Raw genomic sequence first — 20,488 nt, forward strand, 5'->3', positions numbered from 1 at the left:
CCTGTGCTCTAGCCTAGCTATACCTGGTTCATTGTAGGGCATTTATCAGTTTATGAATTGATTGAAGATTTAAATAAGTTTATCAAGTATTATTTGTGATTATTTTGCAAAAATACTAAATAAGATTTTTTGGAGGGTGTATAGAGAAGCGTTTATAGCTTATGTAAAAGGTATGACATGATTAGAGATAATTTGAATTAATGAGACAAGGTTAATATTTCCTGTTCTTTACTTAAGAATGTGATGAATTCATTCGATTACATTTATTTCTCCTTCACTTCTAAATCTTTGGTGTTAATATAATTCACTGAGGAGAAGGCAGAGGGGAATTCAAAGAATCATAAAACAAGGGTGTCAAGGCCTGAAATGAGAGACAGAGACAGAGAGAGGGAGAGAGAGTATTTGCAGAAACTTAGATCTGTCTTAATAACCCTTTATAAATCCATATGGAATGTGAGAAAGTTATGAGTAGATGAGAAGCATAGCAGGGGAGAAAGAATGCTGGATATGAAAACAGAGTGCCTGAGTTTATTAAATCTTGGTTTTTCTACTTAATATCTGTGACCTTGGGAAAGTCACAGCCTGTCTTGGCCTCAGTTTCCTCAGCTGTAAATGTAATGGTTGGACTAGGCGACCTCCAAGCTTTCTTCTAGCTCAAAACAAATGATCCCTGCTTTTCTAACTTTTTGGCCTGTCTCTGGAGCCAGATCTTTTAGCCTCTGAATCTTCTCAGAGTCCTTTAGGAGCAGTCTTGTTAATAAATAAGGTTTAGATCAGCTGGAGGCTTTATATACTCATAATCAGATAATCTTTCCTAAAATCTAAGGAAAAGATAGGACAGAGTAATAAGAGTTCATTGTTCTGATTTCCTTTCAGAATGTGAAAGGAGAAACATGGGAAGCATGGATTTAGAAAATGAAAGCATAATGTTTAAGTGTTTAGACAGCCTTTTAAATAATGAAGAAACAACAGCAGCCAAAAGGACAAGCTCATGCCACGAGGGACAGGCTTAACAAAGGCTGTGTACAGTTTAAGACTGACCTAAAATCAGCAATTTGGCCAGTGATGTCAGTTAGGAAAGTCTCCCACTGCATCTGGGGCCATCTCCAGTCGTCCCAGTCTATGCCTTGCCACTGGACCCAGATGACTTTAGAGGAGAGAGTGAGGCAGGTGACTCTGCACAGCCCTCCCTCACTTAAATCCAGTTCACTTGAAAGTCATGACATCATCTTCCTGATGTCATGGTCCTCTTTGAGAATGAAGGACAGACAACAAACAACTTGTTTATGTGTACTGAGGCAGAAAACACATCATGATCTTACCACTCAGCCACCAACTCTTCTAGTATTAGAAAACAATAAGAAATGTTACCAGCAAAAAAGTACATTTTTTGGAATCCAAAAAGTAGAAGTGTTTCTTTCACCAAAAGAGCTTCGAAGTTGGCTCTCTTAAAAAATTATTTTCATTTCAGCAAAGCATATTTTCAAAGAAATAAATGACTTTGTTTAGTGATAAAGATTTTCTTTTTTAAAGCACTGATTTGGGTGAATCCCTGTGTATCCAGTTGGTTAATAGGGACTAATCTGACCTGGCTGAGTGAAAACTGTTTCTGGGTGAATTTACATAGCCAATTTTTGGTTCCTGTGGCCAGGGAATACAGAGTGTGGTGCAGGTAGCTTTTCTCAAATACCATCTACCATATACTACACTGGTTTTGTGTAGACACTATGCTACTAGTATCTCTAGACTGAGATGCTTTCTCTAGTAAGCCACTATCATTTTATAAAAGTAACATGTATAGAAATTGCTTACTCTTTCTCCCTGTTGTCTTGGCAGGATTAAATGCATTACTTTTTATGTTTGAATAGGATTTGTGACCTTCTTGTGTTTGCCATTAGGCTAGGAATGTACCGTGAAGCAGAAAAACAGTTTAAGTCAGCCCTGAAGCAGCAAGAGATGGTGGATACGTTCCTCTACTTGGCAAAGGTGAGTAAATAGCCCTAATTCATGCAAATGAAATCTATCATCTGAGAATAACTGAATTCTGGCTTCTGCAAAGGAGAGAACAAGTTTAGAGCTGACCTTTTTTTTTCCTCTTAAGAAAAAAACATGATGAATATGTATTTAAAGAGAATCAATTCCAAAAATGAATATAATTAACCATGGTACACACAGATTTTAAGGTGTGACCTGAGGGGAATGAGAAAATGTCAACCAACTCTGCTCTGCCCCCCATGAGGCTCCCTTCTTTGATAAGTCTAGCAAGGTCTGTTTGCTGGCTCCTTATTTCCTGTACCTGCTTCCTACAGCCACAGGAGATGGGGCTTCTGGGGTGTTCAGGATTGAAACAAAGTTAATTCTGAGCTTTCCTAAGGCTTAAAAACATTGGATAAAATAAAGAAGATCATCTCTTTTTGCTAAACTTTAAAGAGTTTTTTTTTCCCCTTAATATAGTATATGTTGTAGTTGACAAGGAAATGATGTATAAGGACAGTTAGTCCTTTAAAATGGCACCCTTCAAGAAATAAATGAAATAAAATTTCCATTGTGCAGTATGTCCCAGAAAAGCTAGCCATGGCATAATGGATAGTGAGGGAGTCAGGAAGATCAGGGTTCATGTCCCTTCTCTGACACATACTGATGATGTGAGCCTGGGTAAATCACTTTTATCTCAGCATGGGGACCTAAGGTTCATAATCCAGCTCTAGTACTGTGACTTTGGACAAATTCTTTTATTTTTCTCTGGGCTTCAGCTTCCTTATGTAAAGTAGGATGATCTTTAAAAAGCTTTCATCTTTAAATTTATGGCCTTCTAAAGCCCTTCTTGTAAGATATGGAAAGACTGTGATGTATAGCAGCAGAAGTCGTATCCATAGCAATGAAATCAGTTGTTTGAAAAATGTTTTAAGCATAGAAATTGCAAAGTGAAAATTGTAATTCTAAATTTGTAATGCTACAAATTATATTCTCCATTTTAGTTCTTTTATAAGTATGTGAAAGTTAATTTATCTATTTTATTTATCTTATATTAATTTAAATTTAATCAAAATTAAATGTTAATTTAAAGCATAAAAGAATTAAAGGGATTTTGTACTTAGAATTTTTATGTGGAAATATAGGCATTAAGTGGCAGATTAAAGGTATCACTGCATTTCTGAGAATTTTTCACTCATATTCTAGAATTCTACTTTTTATTAGCATCCTAATGTAGAAGAATGTTTTGTGATGTAATAAAATGTATCTTGGCTTTTTTTAGGTTTATATCTCCTTGGATCAGCCCATCACAGCTTTAAATATTTTCAAACAAGGCTTAGATAAATTTCCAGGAGAAGTGGCCCTTCTTTGTGGAATTGCTAGGATATATGAGGTACAGATTCTTGAACAAGTTGTTCTATAATGAAAGGTGCCTGCATAAATATTGTCCTTATACCTCCTAAAGTCTCCTGACTTCGGGAGAGGCTACAAAGGTGAGGGTAAGGTTTGGTGGGAGGGGGGAGGGGGAGAACAACACACTTTTATAGAGTTTCAAAAGACCTGGATTTTAAATCTGCTCCCTCCTGAGGTTTGGGAAATGCTGTTGTGTGTTTATTTAGTCAAGTTAATTTTTACCCCTCTGCTAAAGCTCTACTCATTCAATCAGGAGGCATTCTACTACAGGCCACATACTGTGGTAGGGATCCAAAGAGGCAGAAATGAAATTAGATAGTCCCTACTCTCAAAGAGTTTGAATTCTACCTTGTGAGACAACATGTACATACACAAGGATGTATCAAATAGATACAAGGTAGTGTAAGGAGAGAGGATACTAGCAGTGGGGGGAACCAGTAAAGGCTTTGGGTAGAAAGTCATGTTTGAGCCACCTTGTGAAAAAATAAGGGATTCTTTGAGGTATAGGGGAGGAAGGAGTGAAATACAGGCATGGAGAACAGGCTCTGGGACTGGAGATGGAAGCACCATGTCAAGAAAAGCTTGCTTCTCAATGGTGTGAAGATGGCGGCCCTCGGTTCTCAGAGGCTATCACTACAGGGCACAAGTTTTGACTGTTTTTACCAAACTGTGGTTTTTCTACTTTTGTCTTCCAGTCAAAATGTGGAAGCCATTTTTGACTCTGACCCTCATTCTCATGCTCCATATCTGGTACCCAGGTCCTCTTGGTTCCACTTCCACAGTATCTCCCCCATCTCTTTACTTTCCATTTTCACTGCCACCAGCCTAACTTGTTTCTCACACACACTACTGCAAAGCTTCTTAATCAGATTCCTCACACCTGTTCTTGAATTCATACCATCTAAAGGAGCCAAATTAATCTTCCTAATGTATGTATCTGATCTGCTACTTCAGATTTTTTTTCCCCTAGTTTCTCAATGGTTTTCTGCAACCTCCTACATAAAGGCCAGTTCTTTAACCTGCCATTCAAGACCTTCTAAACTCTGACTTCAGCCTGCCTTTCCATCATCATCTCATATTGTTGCCTTTTATATACTTTATATTATGACCAAACAGAATTGATCACTCTTCCTTGATTTCCCCCATCCCTGTTTTTGCTTATTCTCTTCCCTGGAAACATACTCCTCATGTCAATCCTGACTATCAAAATTCTACTCACCATTCAAGGCTTAGTACAAGTGCCTTGTAATTCTCCTCAGTGATTCTTCATCTGAATTCACATAACCCATTGTTTATCTCTCTCAGATCTTTACCATGTTTTAGTTATTTGTATACATGTCTTATCTCACCTCTTCATTTGTAAGCCCCTTAAGGGTAGGAACTGTCTTAATTATTTATGTATTTCTCTCAGCACCTAACACAATACCTTTTACCTAGTAGGTACTCAGTTAATGCTTGAGTTTATTGTAGATATGGGAACATCTGTTCCATTTTAAAAAGGACTTAAAAGGAAAGTCCATTTGTTCTTTGAGGAAAAGAAATAGAATTTTCTGTTTGCTCGAACTTTAATGCTTTTTTATTAGCAAAAACAGGTTTTGTCATGTAGCTAAGTGGTGCAGTGGAGAGAGTGCTGGACCTGGAGTTGGGAAGACCAGAATTCATATCCCACCTCAGATCCTTAATAGCTCTGTGATGCTAGACAAGTCACTTAACCTCTGTCCCTATTTTCTCATCTGTCATATTGAATAATAGCCCCTAGGGTTGTATAGAAAATGAAATGAGATGACACTTGTAAAGTCCTAAGTAAACCTTAAAAGTTCCCTATGTAGTTGTTGAGTTGTGTCTGACTCTTCATGGCACCATGGACCATAGCACAACAGGCCCTTCTGTCTTCCATTATCTCTTGAAGTCTGTCCAAGTTCATGTTCATTGTTTCCATGACACTATCTATCCATCTTATCCTCTGCTGTCCCCTTTTCCTTTTCCTTCAGTCTTTCCCAACATCAGGGTCTTTACCAGTGAATCCTGTGTTCTCATTATGTGGCCAAAGTAGTTAAACTTCAGCTTCAGTATTTGACCTTCCAGTGAATTAAGCTCCATATAAATACTAGATATGATTATTGTTGTTGTTGAATGCTAGCTATTTTACACCAAAATGATTATATTTATGGTCAACTATTCTTACATTTGAATTCGTTGTTGAAAAAATGAATGTAGCTAAAAGAAGATATAGATTAGCAATCTTGTTTTAAATCCTTTGAAAAGGCTAGCTGCAGTTCTTTAAAAAAATAGTTTAACATAAAATTTTCATAATTGAAGAGAAAACAAACAAACCAAAATTTATTGAGTTTTTACTGTGAATGTGATCTATGACCCCAAACTTTTCCATGATCTTAAACTGAAGTCTTTGCCTCAGGACCTGAAAGAGTAGTAATTAAGTAGCACCTATTTTTAAAAAATTGACAGATATTAATATATTGCTGTGATTACAGTGTAAAACCAGCCCTTTAATCTTTAGGCTCATAATGGTTCCTCATGATTGCCAATTACTAGCTACATAAATCTGGGCAAGTAAGTCCCTTAACTTCTCTAGACTTGAGTTCCCCATCTGTATAATGGAGTTGGAATAGATGACCTCTGAGGTTCTTTCCAAATCTCAATCTATAATTCTGTGCCAGGGCACACAGTAAATACTTAAGAAATGTTTTTTTATTGATTGAATAAATGAATGACTGCATAGACAGGATTCCAGTAAGTGAAGAAAAAAAATCAAGCACAGCCCATGAAGGAGGAGGCAGCAGAGCATAGAGATGGAATTGGAATGTACTGGGGGACAATGAACAAAGTGATTAAATGTGATATTTCTCCTAATGTTTGTCTCTGTACCACAAAATGAGGTTTCTAATGCGGTCCTTTCTTCGTTATGGAATAACAGATTTAGGATTAATTAGTAAAGTTTGTTACTTGGAGGTTACCACTTATTTTGCCTTTGGGGACTTTTGTTCTACATCATCACAGTGGTTTGTTTTTTTCTCCTTTGGAGGCATTAACATTTGTTCATCATAGTCATGTATTACTTCTTTTATTTATCTTTCCATCGATGTGGTTTACCTATTTTAAAATGAAGTTTCAACATTACACATATTGTTCCTTTATATGCCAGTTAGTGTTCAGAATGATTCATTTCGTTAAATGCCTTCTGTCGTGGTTACTCTTTTCCTTGAAGCAAATATTCTTCCATTGCTAGACCCGGCCCTCTGTTGTTGCTGGTTTTAATCCAAAGGGGTATTAGTTAGAATTGTTCTTCAACTTCTTTTGTCACTTGCTTTCCATTTACATAGTATTTTCAGTGAATTTAAAATGGAATTATAATTTATTAAATGGCTCAGAAATAACCTTTGTAAAATCAATTTAGGTGATACTAATTTTAGTTTAAAGTCAAATGTTTATGAACTTCAGGGGGAAATTAAACTAGCTACTTTAACTATACTTAAGTATATTAAAATAAGTTATTGAAATTAATTTTATGTGATTACTGTGAAAAGGTATGGGTAGCCCTAATCTTATAAAAATGAATATTTTAGACTCTCAGACTTATAGAAGTAGTAAAATTAATTTTCCTGATGTTGAAAGCTTTCTTTTTTTTTAACCAGTTTTCAGGCTGAAGTATACCACATGTTAGATGGTTGTCTGCTATCAGCAAAAGTGTGACATTGCAGCTTTGCCCTACTAAATATAAATATACAGATAGATGGAGGAGATCAGAGCTAAATTCAGAAAGCTAGTAGTGTAGAGTCAAAAGATTCCTACCTAGCCTTGAGAGAAATTCCCAACATTATAGAAAGAATGCTGTAGGAGGAGGGAATAGTTTAAGAAATTGGGAGTTTCTCCTTCTGGATTTTAAAGCTAACCTTTTATAAGTGAGCCTTAAAGGGTGTATTGACTTTAAATAGAAATGTAAAAAATAACTGGTTTCATAAGGATGTTACAAGAATTTACTCTGTCTTCAAATTACTTCTAACATTTTACCTGGACTGCTTATATAGTTACTTTTATGCTTGTCCTCCTGCTTTCTGGGAGTCATCTGCACAGAGTTGAAAGTTGAACTCATGGTTGCTGATGAGATCAGTGAGAGAGATTGTAGAAAGAGAGTGTACACCTACCTTTTGAGGGTGAGGCAAGGGTGAAGATCCAGCAAAAGACAGTGAGAAGGTGTCCAGATGGATAGGGGGAGAACATCGAGAGAGCAGAGTCATAAAAATACAGAGAGGAGACAATGCTTAGGAGAAGGGGGTGGTCAACAGTGTTTGGAGATAAGATTTTACCACCAGTGAAAAGTTTTTCAACTTTAAGAGAACAGTAATATCTATATCAGTTTCCGCTTCTGCCACATACTAGCTTTGACCATTGGCAAGTTGCTCCAGGAAGCTCTCAAAAATTATAAATTGCAAAACAGTTGGCAGTCCAAAATTAGTAGTTTCCTCTTCAGGAGCTTGCTACTCTGATGAAATCACAGATGCAGGCACATACGTGTGTGTGTGTGTGTGTGTGTGTGTGTGTGTGTGTATACACAGGAAAGAGAGAAAAACCAGGTAAAAATAAAAGTAGTGTTACATTGTTGGTTTTTGTTTTGATGGAGACTAGGCAATGAATAACATCTCATCAGCTGCTGAATACTACAAAGATGTTTTAAAGCAGGATAATACACATGTGGAAGCTATTGCATGCATTGGAAGCAACCATTTTTATTCTGATCAACCTGAAATAGCTCTACGATTTTACAGGTTTGTTTTATATTAGATTTGACCGAAATATTTTCCTAGTAGGACATGTATCAGTGAAAGTCAATCTTTTCTTTTCCTTTCAGACCCTGTTGCCCAATTCCTCTTGAGATCCATGGCATGCAATTGCCAGATGGCATTAGTTTTTGGTGCTAGAACACAGTAAAGCTAACTGAATGACAGAGAACAAACTTGTGATCTGGTCTTAATAATCACCATAATCTAATGACCTGAAGTAGCCAGTTACAGACATTCAACAGAAAACAAATAAGAGGAAAAAAGACAACACAAGTCAAAATTTAGAGGTACATTTTGAATCTGACCCTTATGTCAGATGAATCCCAACTTCTAACTCAGAAGACTGGGTTCAGTCTTGGGGTCCTTTCTCTAATACCCTTCATAGCTTGTGTCTGCACCTAACATCTCTCCTAGGAACATAAAAATCTGGGTTCTCAAAAGGCCCTCTGCTCCCTTACAAGCATTCAAGCAATCGGAGTCACTAAATGTAGGAAAAAAAAATGTATCTAATACAATAAAGAGGGAAGAAAGGACTTGTATACAAGCCCCTCGAAAAGCAATTGAGAGAGCCCTGTGCAGTAATCTTTGTATCCTGATCCAGAATCAAATCAAGTCAACAAGCATTTATTAAGCACCTACTGTATACCAAGCACTATGTTAAGGGCATTGGGTTTTGCAGTTCACCTGACGGTCCCTGCAAACTCATAGCACCAGTTAGTGAAGCCCCTAAATCTCAAGCAGAATCACAGGTCCTGAGATTTCAGGATCTCACCTGGTGCCACTCCTCTGCCTCGGGTCAGTATTGCTCTAGCAATCAGGCCCAGCTCCCTTATTCCAGTCTGAGCCTGTTCTCTTCCCCACACTCCCTAAGCCCGGCTTTGGCAGTCTGGTCAACCATCCCTCTCTGCAACCTTTCGTTTATTTTCCTAACTCAGCCACTCTTACCTACTGCTTCCTGTGCCTGTCTGGTGGCATCCCCTGTGTCTGTGTGCCGTTACACTTCCAGCTATCCCATGCAAGGGCAGGAAAGGAAGCTGCCTCAGTGCCAGGTGGGGCACACCTGTTATATGAACATAGTCCCCAAAGAATCAATAAAAGGGGACTGAAATTTCCTATCATATACCCAAACTGAACTGTAAATAGTCAACATTCATTGGCTGTATTTGGCTGTGAAGAATATTTCATTTTTTGAAAGAATATTTTCATTTTGCTAATGTAAGAAAAAAACCTAGAGAAAGGGATAAATTTTTTCCCTGATTTTACTGTTAGACATATTTCCCATGAATAATGAATGTAATTACAAAGAATAAGTAATTTTTTGTGTTTTGTGTATATGTGTATGCATGTTTATATTTAAATTTACTAAAATCACCCTTCCTTTACAGTCTTTAGAAGGAAGAATAATATAATGTAGTTATTTCTAATTTTTTAAAGTTCTAAAATTTAATGTTGAATTAAAAGCAAACTATGATATTATCTTATAAGATTTTTTTCTCTTCACACAGGCGACTATTGCAGATGGGTGTTTATAATTGCCAGCTTTTTAACAATCTGGGCCTCTGTTGCTTCTATGCCCAGCAGTATGATATGACTCTGACCTCATTTGAACGTGCCCTTTCTTTGTCTGAAAATGAGGAGGAGGCAGCTGATGTCTGGTATAACTTGGGACATATAGCTGTGGTATGTATTTCAGATGTGACCATTTTACCATAAAATGCTGAGATGTACATATACCCCAGCTGTTATAAAATTCAGGGTATTTGTGTTTCTGACAGGAAGATTAGAGGTTCCTAACAGTTATGACAGTTCAGTTCAGGAAAATCCTTATTGAGAATCCACTATATGCAAAAAATTCTGCCAGACACTAAAGGGGATACAAAAATTAATAAAGACTATGTCCCTGGCTTTTTTAGGAACTTATGTCTATCTAGTACAATCAATGAGATAGACACTCACACAAAGCAAAATATGATAAATTGTATGAGTTATAAACAGTGTATTCTAGTACACTGGAGTCTGGAAGAAGGAATGATCACATCCATTTGGAGTAGGATGGATCTAGGAACAGAGGACTTAGAGTTTGAGGCGATCTTAGAAATCACACATGAGGAAACTGATCCCAAAAGGCAGACAGGAAAGGAAGTAATAGAGCCAGGAATTGAACCCCAATACACCAGCTCTCTATCCACTACAAATTTAAAAGTTTCTGTGGGACTAGTGAAATGTAATTGCTGTTACTTTTGTTTCTAAGTCTTTTGTGAGAAAAGAAGAGAAAATGATAGTAGGAGAAAAGCTCCATTTTTAGTGAAGAAAAACAAGATATTTTATTTTATAGGGAATAGGAGATCTGAGTTTGGCCTATCAGTGTTTCAGGTTGGCCCTGGTCAACAATAACAACCACGCAGAAGCGTATAACAACCTGGCTGTGCTGGAGATGCGAAAGGGCCGTGTCGAACAGGTTGGTTGACTTATAAAGAAGGCAAATTGCATCATCTTTAAAATGACTTAAATGTACTTTTTAAAAAAGAAAGTTAAAATATGCAGATATCACTGTGTGTTAGTAATGTATGTTCATAACAGAAATTAATACACATATGAGTCTGATAAGTGTCATGATAACATGACATCACTTGAACTGGGAGAAAAATGTTTGTCAGGCTTAATGTGACACTTGCCAGCATTTACCGTGGGACCATTTAAATCAAACTCCACTGTTCATCTGTACTTTGTATACCAGCATCTTTTCAACTGTTTGTGGATTTGGTTTTAGTTTATTTTTTTCCTTAAGGTGAAAGTAAAGCTTCATTACTATTTTGTTAAGGAAAATAAGTTGCTTGAATTTCTTTTATTGTGAAGCACAATTATTATAATGTCCACTAAATTTTATTAAAAATTAACTGTTAAATATGGTTTTCTATAAAATTATTTTTCTTTTATCTGTATTAATTTTGTATTATAACCATTATGATAATTAATTAGTTCATTTTAATCCTAGGGGCAATATAATGGCCCCCACGGTCATCATGGTTACCTCCTGCATGGCTTTAGGAAATTTGTATTATATGCAGTTATGAGTTCCATCATAATGTCTCTGAGCTCCCAATTCAGTACATTGCTAATATTTAGGCTGATTGGGCTCTCTGCTTAAATTTACATTTATGGCTAGCTCTAGTTAACCCCTTGCCTCTTTGTGTTTGAGGCAAAATTTAGGTTACTAGAAATGTTTGGGCGATGAAATAGTAGTTTATATTAGACAGTAGCCTAGAGGGAAAGTTGGAGAAAGAGCAGATCTTTTTTCAAGACTTCTCTCAGTTCTTGAGTAGGACTGTAAAACTAGCTTAACTTTGTACTTGAGCCTTTCACAAGGGTTTGTAAAAGGCCAAGTTATTGTCTTTTTTTTTTCTAAATTCACTCATGACCAGGTAAAATTCTTTGTTATTTCTAACAAAGCTGTCTTCGCTCCTCTCCGGGTGCCACTCCTAACCCCCTAGACTTTGCCTGCCATGTTCCTGAGCTGGTACCTTCACTCTTTTCCCCCCTTCAACTTTCTTTTATGTGTGGTCTTCCCCCATTTTTTTGACTGAACTTTTGAGTCTATTGGCTTAGGAAACTCCTTGTGAGAAAATTCCTGTCAATGCTGATCATCAACTGTTTTTGCAGTTTGTATTCGGTGAGAGTTCCCTGGGACACTGAGACATGAAGTGATTTTCCAATGGCATGTGATAAGGCATTGTCAGAAGCAAGACTTGGATATTGGTCTTAAGAACTCCAGGATCAACTCTTTACTTTGCTTCTGATCAGTGGCAAACTATGAGATCTTCTATAGTAAATGCTGAGGTTGTGTCTATATGAGACAAGTATTTATTATGTTAAAAAGGCAAAGGCTTTTTTGTCCCTTCTCATATATCTTGTATCTTGTATTTTGGTGAAATGGTTGCATCAGTGACAAGCAGCCCAGCCTAGTAGCAAAGACACTGAACTTAGCTTCCGAAGATAAAGATTCACGTCCCATCTTTTCCACTTAAGTTAAGTGTTTGGCTTGGGGCAATTAACTTCTCTTTTTCTTCACCTATAAAATAGGTGACGGTAATTACTGCTACTGGGTCAGGGTTGTTATTACAAAGGAGATAAGATTTGTAAAGTGTTAAATAAATATGAGCTATTGTTATCAGACCAACCCCTTATGACCATTTAAAAAGTTGCCTTCTGTATGCCTTTATGTAATGATTAATTTCTTCCCCCTTGGATCCTCAGAAGCAGCATGCCATAGTGGATAGAGACCTGGCAGGGTTCATGCCCCATCTCTGTCACATACTGGCTGTGTGACCCTGAATAAGGCATTTAATGTCTCAGTGCCCCAGGCAGTTCTCTAAAGCTGTATAAGCAGTTGGCTGTTTCTTCCTGAGAAGTTCTGTCAGTGAAATCAAAGATCCATTCTCTGTTCCGTAGTTACTGTGCTGCTGAAAGGAACTAGAGGGTGGAAGACATAAAACCAAACTGACTGGGTGTGCCATTGATTCCTACTGTCCTCTTCAACAGGGTCCTTACTGCTACCAAGCAATAGTTTTAATTCTCCCGAGTTGACTTCCTATTTCACTCCCCACAAAATGGATTCTAAGCTTTCCCTCATCGAGCCTCCCAAACCTTCCCCTCCCTCTCTGGTTAAGACCTCACCCCTGACTTTCCTGAGGAAATCGAGGCTAACGAATGTGAGCGCCTTCTTTACCCCTTCTCTTCATTGTAGAACCCCTTGCTATTTCCCATTCTCACCTCTTTTATTCCAGTCTCTTAACAATGAGGGGCCCCTTTTCCTTGCCAAGACTAAGGCCTCTGTGTGCTCCTGATCCCATCTTCTCCTGCCTTCCTCACCAGGAGTTTGCAGTCTCAGGTATACCCTACCTCGAATCTTCAGCCTCTCCCCATCTGCTTCCTTCACACATGCCCAAGTATCCTTAGTTGTTGTGCTGGATTTCCCCTTCCTTTCTCAGACAAATTTCTAGAAAAGGAAACACGTATCTACTCCCTCTCCTCTCATTTTTTTTCGATTTGTTTATTTTTAGTTTTCAACATTCGCTTCCACAAGATTTTGAGTTACCAGTTTTCTCCCCGTCTTTCTACTACCCCTCACCCCAAGATAGCAGGCCTACTGAATACCCCTTCCCCCAATCTGTTCTCTCTTTTATCCTCTCCCACCTTTCTAGTAGGGCAAGATGGATTTCTATACCCCAATGCCTGTATATCTGATTTCCCAGTTGCATGTAAAAAACAAATTTTTTAAACATTTGTTTTTAAAACTTTGATTTCCAAATTCTTTCCCTTCTTTCCTCCTTACCTACCCCAACTGGGAAGAAAAGCTGCTCAATATCCTCTCCTCTTACCTATCCTAGCTCCTCACACCTTTTCAATCTGGCATTTGGCTTGAAACTGCTTTCCTCAAAGTTACAAGTGACCACATCTCATGGTCTTTTCTCAGTCCTTATGCTTCTCTACCTATTTGCTGTATTTAACATGGTTGGCCACCCTCTTTTCCTCTATGCTCTCTCCTCTCTGGATTTTCAGGACACTGCTGGCCTCAGCTCTCCTCCTACCTATCTGACTATTTCTTTTCATTCTCTTGCTGGTACATCATCTATATCATGCCCCATAACTGTAGGTGTTCCTTCAGACTCTTTCCTGGGCTCCTATGAGTTTAATTATTGTCTTTATGAAGATTATTCAGATCTCTACATCTAGTCAGTCCCTTCCCTGAGCTTTAGTCTAGACATTAGACATGCCCATTGGACATTTCAAAATGGATGTCCCCAAAATACCTCAGATATATTGAAAAATAGAACTCATTCCCCAACACTCTTCAGCCCAACCCTTTCCCTGTTTCTGTTGAAGTTACCATTATTTTTCTATTCTCTCAGGTCTGTAACCTCAGTACTAGACTTCACTCTTCATTCTTCCTCCCCCTATATATTAGCAATTAGTTGCCAAATAATGATTGATGCTTCTGCTTCCACAACATCTCTTACATCAAATCCCTTCTGTTTATCCACACAGTCCTTTGTCACCTCTCCCCTAGATTATTGCAACAACCTCTAATTGGTCTCTTCCACAATTTTCTCTCCACTCCATTCTTTCTGACATGTACATTGCTGCCAAAGTGATTTTCCTTCATCTCAGATCTTACTATGTCAGTCCCCTGCTCAATAAATTCTAGTGACTCCCTATTGCCTCTAGAATAAAATATAAACATACACTCCTCTATTGAGCTTTTAAAGCCTTTTACATCCTGGCCTCATTCTGTCTTCCCAGCCTCTTTGGATATTCCTTCCCTCTCCTGTACTATGTATTTTAGCATACTGGTCTCTCTGTCCCTGACACAGCACTCGTCTCTCATCTCTGTACCCTTGCTCTGGGTATCCCTCATGCTGGGAATGGATTTTCTTCTTACTCCAGCTTTGTAGAGTTTCTGTTTCTCCTTTAAGACACTCAGGTATTACCTCTACGTGAAACCTCTTCTGATCCCTCCAAATGCCAGTCCTCTTTAACTGCCTTGTATTGAACCACTATTCATATTTATTCTCTTTGTGTATTTATTCTACATATGTACGTATATGTGTGTATGTATACATTTACAAGTGTGTATGTGGGTTGTATAGATATGTGTACACACCCTTCTTCTTGACTCTTCATTAAAAAAGAAGCTTCTTGAAAGTACAGATATCCCTTCCATATCACAGGTTAGGGGTACAGCCTCCCGATCTGGGAAATCCACCTAAAATTTTTTGGCTCTCACTTTGTACCAGAGAAGAAGTCTGAATTTTTTCTTTTTCTTTTTTGGGGTGATTACAGTACCTTATTGTAAAATTTGAGTTAAATATTTGGTCATAGGCTCTGTGTCATCTGCTGGCCTTTGCATCTTGTCTGTGGTTTCCACAAAAGTCCCCCCAAATTCCCATTTAATTCCTTATGCTGAGCAGTGGGGAAAATCATGATATGGAATGGACAATAGTAGTGATTTTTTCATTCTTTGTGTATCCCCAGTGCCAAGCACAGTAATTGACATATATGATAGGTAATTGATAAATGCTTGTCATTACTTAATTGATAAAGTGCTTTGAATACCTCCAAGTACCATACAAATGTAAGTAGGTTTTTTTTTTCCCATTACATAAATATGATCTTAGGGTCAGGGGATGATGTCATTTAATTTACACATTTATTTTCCCCCTCTCATTGTTTACACATTTCTTTTCCTTCTCTCATCCCTGACAAAATATATGCTACGGCCTGAGCATTTCAACTACAGCATTTCATTCAGTTGCTGTGTTTGAGGTCTGGAGAATGCTTGAACATACATCTCAGTTTTCTCTATTGTATTTGTTCCTTTGGACCTTTAGGGGACAGGAAGGGATGAGCATTTTTCTGTTTGAGCTCTTCAGAGAGTAGATATCCTGTCAGCTTCAATTCCCTTCTCCCTCAGAATAATAGCCAGCAGGGTTGAGTAAGACATCAGCGCCATGATGGATGGATGCTCTCAGCATGTATTTTTCTCTCATTCAGTTTACTACATGGGGTTTTGAAAATTACTATAGCCCTTTATTTACCATAGAGAACAGGTAGTAAAAAAAAAGAAATTTAAATCAACAGCAAAACCCCAAATATATGAAGAATTTTTTCCCCTTTTGTAAAACTTTCATTCCTAAGATAATGTTTTGAGTTGAGCATTATTTGGAAATGTAAGACAATGAAAATTGTTATTCTGCCTTTAAGTCTTTAATCTTTAAATATGATAGAAACTTTTTCTCATTGATTCTTATGAGGTATTTTTATGTTTTGCCCCAGTTGCTTTTATTAATAATATAATTTGTTTAAAATTCAGACTTTCTTATGGAGCATTCATCAAAATGCCTTGTGTATGGTTCATTAACTCTTTTGTGCTTGTATGTTTCTTTTTTAACCTAGGCAAGAGCCCTGTTGCAAACTGCTTCATCTTTAGCACCCCATATGTATGAGCCTCATTTTAATTTTGCAGCACTCTCTGATAAGGTATGCCCAACTGTACTATTCTTTTATTAGTTCTATTCTCTTCTTCTCTGGTTAAAATAAAGGTATAGCTGGATAAAGAAATCCTTATTTTCTTGATAAATGCCATATCAAGGCAGTATGGTATATTAGAACACTGACTGTGGATTCAATTGAATCCTTAGGTTCAAATTTTGGTCCCTGCCCTTTATTGCCTGTCACTACCTTCTCTGAACCTTGGTTTCCTTATCTGTAAAAGAAGGATACACATGATCTCTGAGCCAAAATCCCATTAGCCTGCCTGCATATGATCGCTTTTCTCAATATTCAGGTTGAAGAAACTATTTAGTTGAGAGACAGTATGCCATAGTGCATAGAACACCCACTTTTCAGTCAGGATAGCCTGAGTTCAGTTCTAGACCCTGACAGTACTGGCTGTGTGGCCCTAGACAACTTAGTGTCCCTAGCTTTAGAGGAAAATCTAAGAAGTATAGACATAAATTGAACTCTTTATCCAAAGCATATCCTAAATAGAACAGTCAACATGAAGAAGCTATCTTTCCTTACTTATAATTCTCTTTTCAAAAATAAGATTGCTAGGGACCTATGATTTCATTAGTATAATGAACTCCCAGTGCAAAAACCCTCTTGATCAAGATGGATAATCAACTTCTCTGAAACTTAGTCTCACAAAGTTGCCCTGGATATTGAGAGGTTAAGTGATATGTGCAGGACCACACAATTGTATGGCCTGCCTTCTCTCACCTCCCCACCCTCCCAGTAAATCTATTAATTTCTAACTGGGCTGCTCATATTTAACTTGACACAATACTTTAGATGAGAAAAATCTTTTAAAAAAATAATAAAAAAGCTGTTTGTGGCTAAAACCAAAATCAGTTTTATTGACCCAGTATTTCTGGTATGGTGACAGCAACACTGGGTTTGGTGTCCACAGACATGGATTTGAATCCTGGCTCTCTGTGGTAACAAGGGGCAGGTCACTTTATTTCCTGGGCTTTCATATCCTCAGTTGTAAAATGGAGCGTTAGATTAGATGCACCTCTCCAACCCTGAGCCCTATGATCCTATATGCATTTGTTGTAACTCTTTGATGTGTGCTTGAGCGCCTCGTTTATTTCTTACAGATTGGAGACCTGCAGAGAAGCTATGTGGCTGCGCAGAAGTCTGAAGCAGCATTTCCAGATCATATTGATACACAACATTTAATTAAACAGTTAAAACAGCATTTTGCCATGCTTTGATTGCTCCTCCTACCAAATATATTCTTAGGAAAAGGCAGAGATCATAATATTAGTACAGATATTTTATTACATGAAACTTAATAATATACCCTGTACTGATGAGAAGAGAATTGGAGGATTAGGAAATTTAACTTTAAAGTACATAATAAAAATTTTCTAATACAGAATTTTTATAAAATGTTGGCTGTAAACACACATAGGAGCTTTTGAAGAAAGGCAGTAGATAGATGGTAGGTGCTTCCCTGTAATGTTTACAAAATATCTGAAAGGATTTTTCAAAGTATAATTGATGTTTAATGTTCTTAGAAAAGCCATTAAGTGTATTAAAGAGTGAGAAGTCTAAAATCTGTTTTTCAAACTGCATTTTTATTAAGAGTTTGTGCATTTATTTTATAAATGAATTCTATAAAAAATATTGAAAACTTTTTTATTAAATAATCCTAAGAATACTGTATATTTTCTAGTTTCTCATATTTTAAAATAAATATTTAGATTTGCTCAATTCTTTTGTTTTATCATGTGAGCTTGTTTTCACTTAAAATTTTTAAATGCAAAGCATTAAGAAAGCACTGATTCTACTGATGTAATGATTACCTTATATTAATTACATCCATTAAGATGGAATGGTATCAATACATTAACAGTTATTTATAGGCTGTTGTATTGTTACTACAGCATTTATAAATTTAATTATTTACCTTTGTGATAAAATTTAAAGTCATAGTGAGATTATCAAAATTTAATTATATCCCAGGCAATATTTCTCCCTACTTAAAGTTATTTATATTGCTAAACAATACTTCAGCTGTTACTAAAATTTTGATTAAAAATATGTTATAGGGAAAGGATTATTCCCATGTATTATAATTTTTGCTTGAGCTCATATTAAAATAGTTAATATATAATAAATATTTCAACTTTCACTGAAACAGGTATTTGTTATTTTTTTTAGTGTTTTACAAACAATACTCCCTAAATAAAAGACCAAAAATGGAATCATTTGACCTTTCCCCAGTATTAAATGCTAATTTTTCCTTAAATTTTTAATAACCTTGTGCACCTAAGATCTGTCAGTGACTTAATATCAGGAAAACATCCTCTTTAGGGGCCTTTATCCTATTAGAAGGATGACTATAAATAAACAAACATATAAGTAACTGCCTAGCTTAAAGGACTGGGGAAGATTAGGCCTGTGTGTACTGTACTGTAGGGGCTTCTTGTTTACCTGAACATTAAATTATCTGAAACCCCACAGTTTGACTGCATTCTGTTTTGATCCAGACTTATTTAATTGGTAAATGAAACCTCCACTGATGTTGAATCAACAACTATTTTGCCATCTTAGAGAGTTGTCTGTGGCATTGAGCAGTGAACTGATTTATGTGGGGTTACACAGCCAGGATGTACTGCAGGTGGAAATTTTACCTAGGAACTTCTTGACTGCAAGGCTGGATCTCTCACCACTGTATCATGCTGCCTCACATGCTCTTAACATTCACCCTCCTTATCATTATGCTCTGAAGTCAAATGTGAAGTGAAAAATGTGTTATTTTACAATTTTGTAGGGAAAAAAACCATGCAAAAAAAAAAAAACAAAAAACAAACCCAAGTGTTTTCTAAGCCTGTTCTATGGTAGTTCTTTTACCTATCTGATCCTTTTCAGTTTCCTTTGTGGGATGATATCCATGTCCTACTGTGTGTGGATGTCTTCCAGCATGCTGTTGCAGCGATCTTTCTTCTTTTGATGCTTTCTCAGCTCCCATAATCTAACCATCCTCTCTCTCCTGATATAGTCCATCTTCAGCTTGGTTCTTAAACTCAACATGTACAAAACCAAATTCATTAATTTTTCCCTCTAAATATTTCTTTTTTAACTTCCCATTTTTTAAGGGGATCATCATCTTTTTAGCCACTGGGGTTTACAACTTAAGAATAATTCTCCATTCTTCATTCCCATTCCTCACTTATAATCATAGCCCCTCATTACCTCTCATATGAATGACTGCAATATCCTCCCAATGGATGTCCTAGCCTCCAGCCTCTCATATCTTCCCTGGGTTCAAATATGACCTCTGTGTATGTGTGTATGTATGTATATATGCACACAGACACACTGACATCATCTATTTATACATATGTGTGCATGTCATATGTATTTACATGTACATGTGTGTGCTGTGTTTTGTATATGCATGTGCATAAACATGGATGTGTACATATACACACACCCACATGAGGGAGTTAATGCCTTCCTTCCAGCCCCATTTATTTTGTATGTATTTACGTGTCTGTATATAAATTGTTTCTCCCCAGTTAGAATAGAAGTTCCACAAAGGCGGGAACTATCTCATTTTTTATCTTTGGATCCTGAGTACCTAATGATGTGCCTGATACATGGCAGGCATTTAATAAATGCTTACTGAATCAAATCGAATTCTCTTTCTTCTCTTTCTTTGGCATGATCTCATCTACTCCCACAATTTAAGTTATTTCTTTGCAGATTAAAAACATTTCTATATATAATCTCTCTACTATGCATCTCTAGCTGCCTGCTTGATATCACCACCAAGACATGAGAGGTACCTCAATCTCATCATGTCCAAAACTGAACTCATAATTTCTCCTGAAAAACTCATACCTCTTCTCAGCTTCCCTGTTTTTCTCAGTGGCACCATTGTGCCATTCCAATTCACCTAGGCCTAATGTTAAAGCAGGTAAACTTTTTTCACTCAAAGTCCAAAATTTCTAAGAATTCCCACAAAGCACATTTTAATGGACCTGGACATTTCATACCCTCTATAAACAAGTGAGGCTGGTAACTTTGCATAGCCCTCCCTCACTTAAATTCAATTCACTTATATGTCATGGCATCACCTCCCTGATGTCATGGTCCTCTTAGAGAATGAACAACAATAACCAAGTGATTTCAATGTAATGGATACTTACAAAAGTCAATGAAAAAAACCATCTATATGCCAAATTCCTTCATACTTAAATCAAGCATGTATATATTAAAATACACATATA

At 36.9% G+C, this 20,488-nt stretch overlaps 1 protein-coding gene across 2 annotated transcripts in view; it reads left to right on the forward strand.

Moving 5' to 3' along the window:
• The window catches only part of TTC8 (tetratricopeptide repeat domain 8), a 53,259-nt gene extending 34,869 nt beyond the window's left edge, over positions 1-18,390 (forward strand). Inside the window, exons 8-14 of one of the 2 annotated variants that reach the window (XM_069092397.1) lie at positions 1,899-1,986; positions 3,257-3,367; positions 8,032-8,171; positions 9,692-9,866; positions 10,522-10,644; positions 16,140-16,223; positions 17,345-18,390. In XM_069092397.1, the coding sequence (XP_068948498.1) occupies positions 1,899-1,986; positions 3,257-3,367; positions 8,032-8,171; positions 9,692-9,866; positions 10,522-10,644; positions 16,140-16,223; positions 17,345-17,461 (838 nt within the window). In that variant the 3' untranslated portion in view covers positions 17,462-18,390. The remainder of the gene's footprint in view (positions 1-1,898; positions 1,987-3,256; positions 3,368-8,031; positions 8,172-9,691; positions 9,867-10,521; positions 10,645-16,139; positions 16,224-17,344) is intronic. The other variant, XM_069092398.1, reaches the window with a different exon arrangement.
• The last annotated feature ends 2,098 nt before the right edge of the window (positions 18,391-20,488 follow it).

The sequence above is a fragment of the Petaurus breviceps genome, unplaced genomic scaffold (genome assembly GCF_028583685.1).
Source record: "Petaurus breviceps papuanus isolate PSGF00001 unplaced genomic scaffold, PetGlider_PUasm1.0 189, whole genome shotgun sequence".
In the NCBI taxonomy this organism is placed as follows: Eukaryota; Metazoa; Chordata; class Mammalia; order Diprotodontia; family Petauridae; genus Petaurus; species Petaurus breviceps.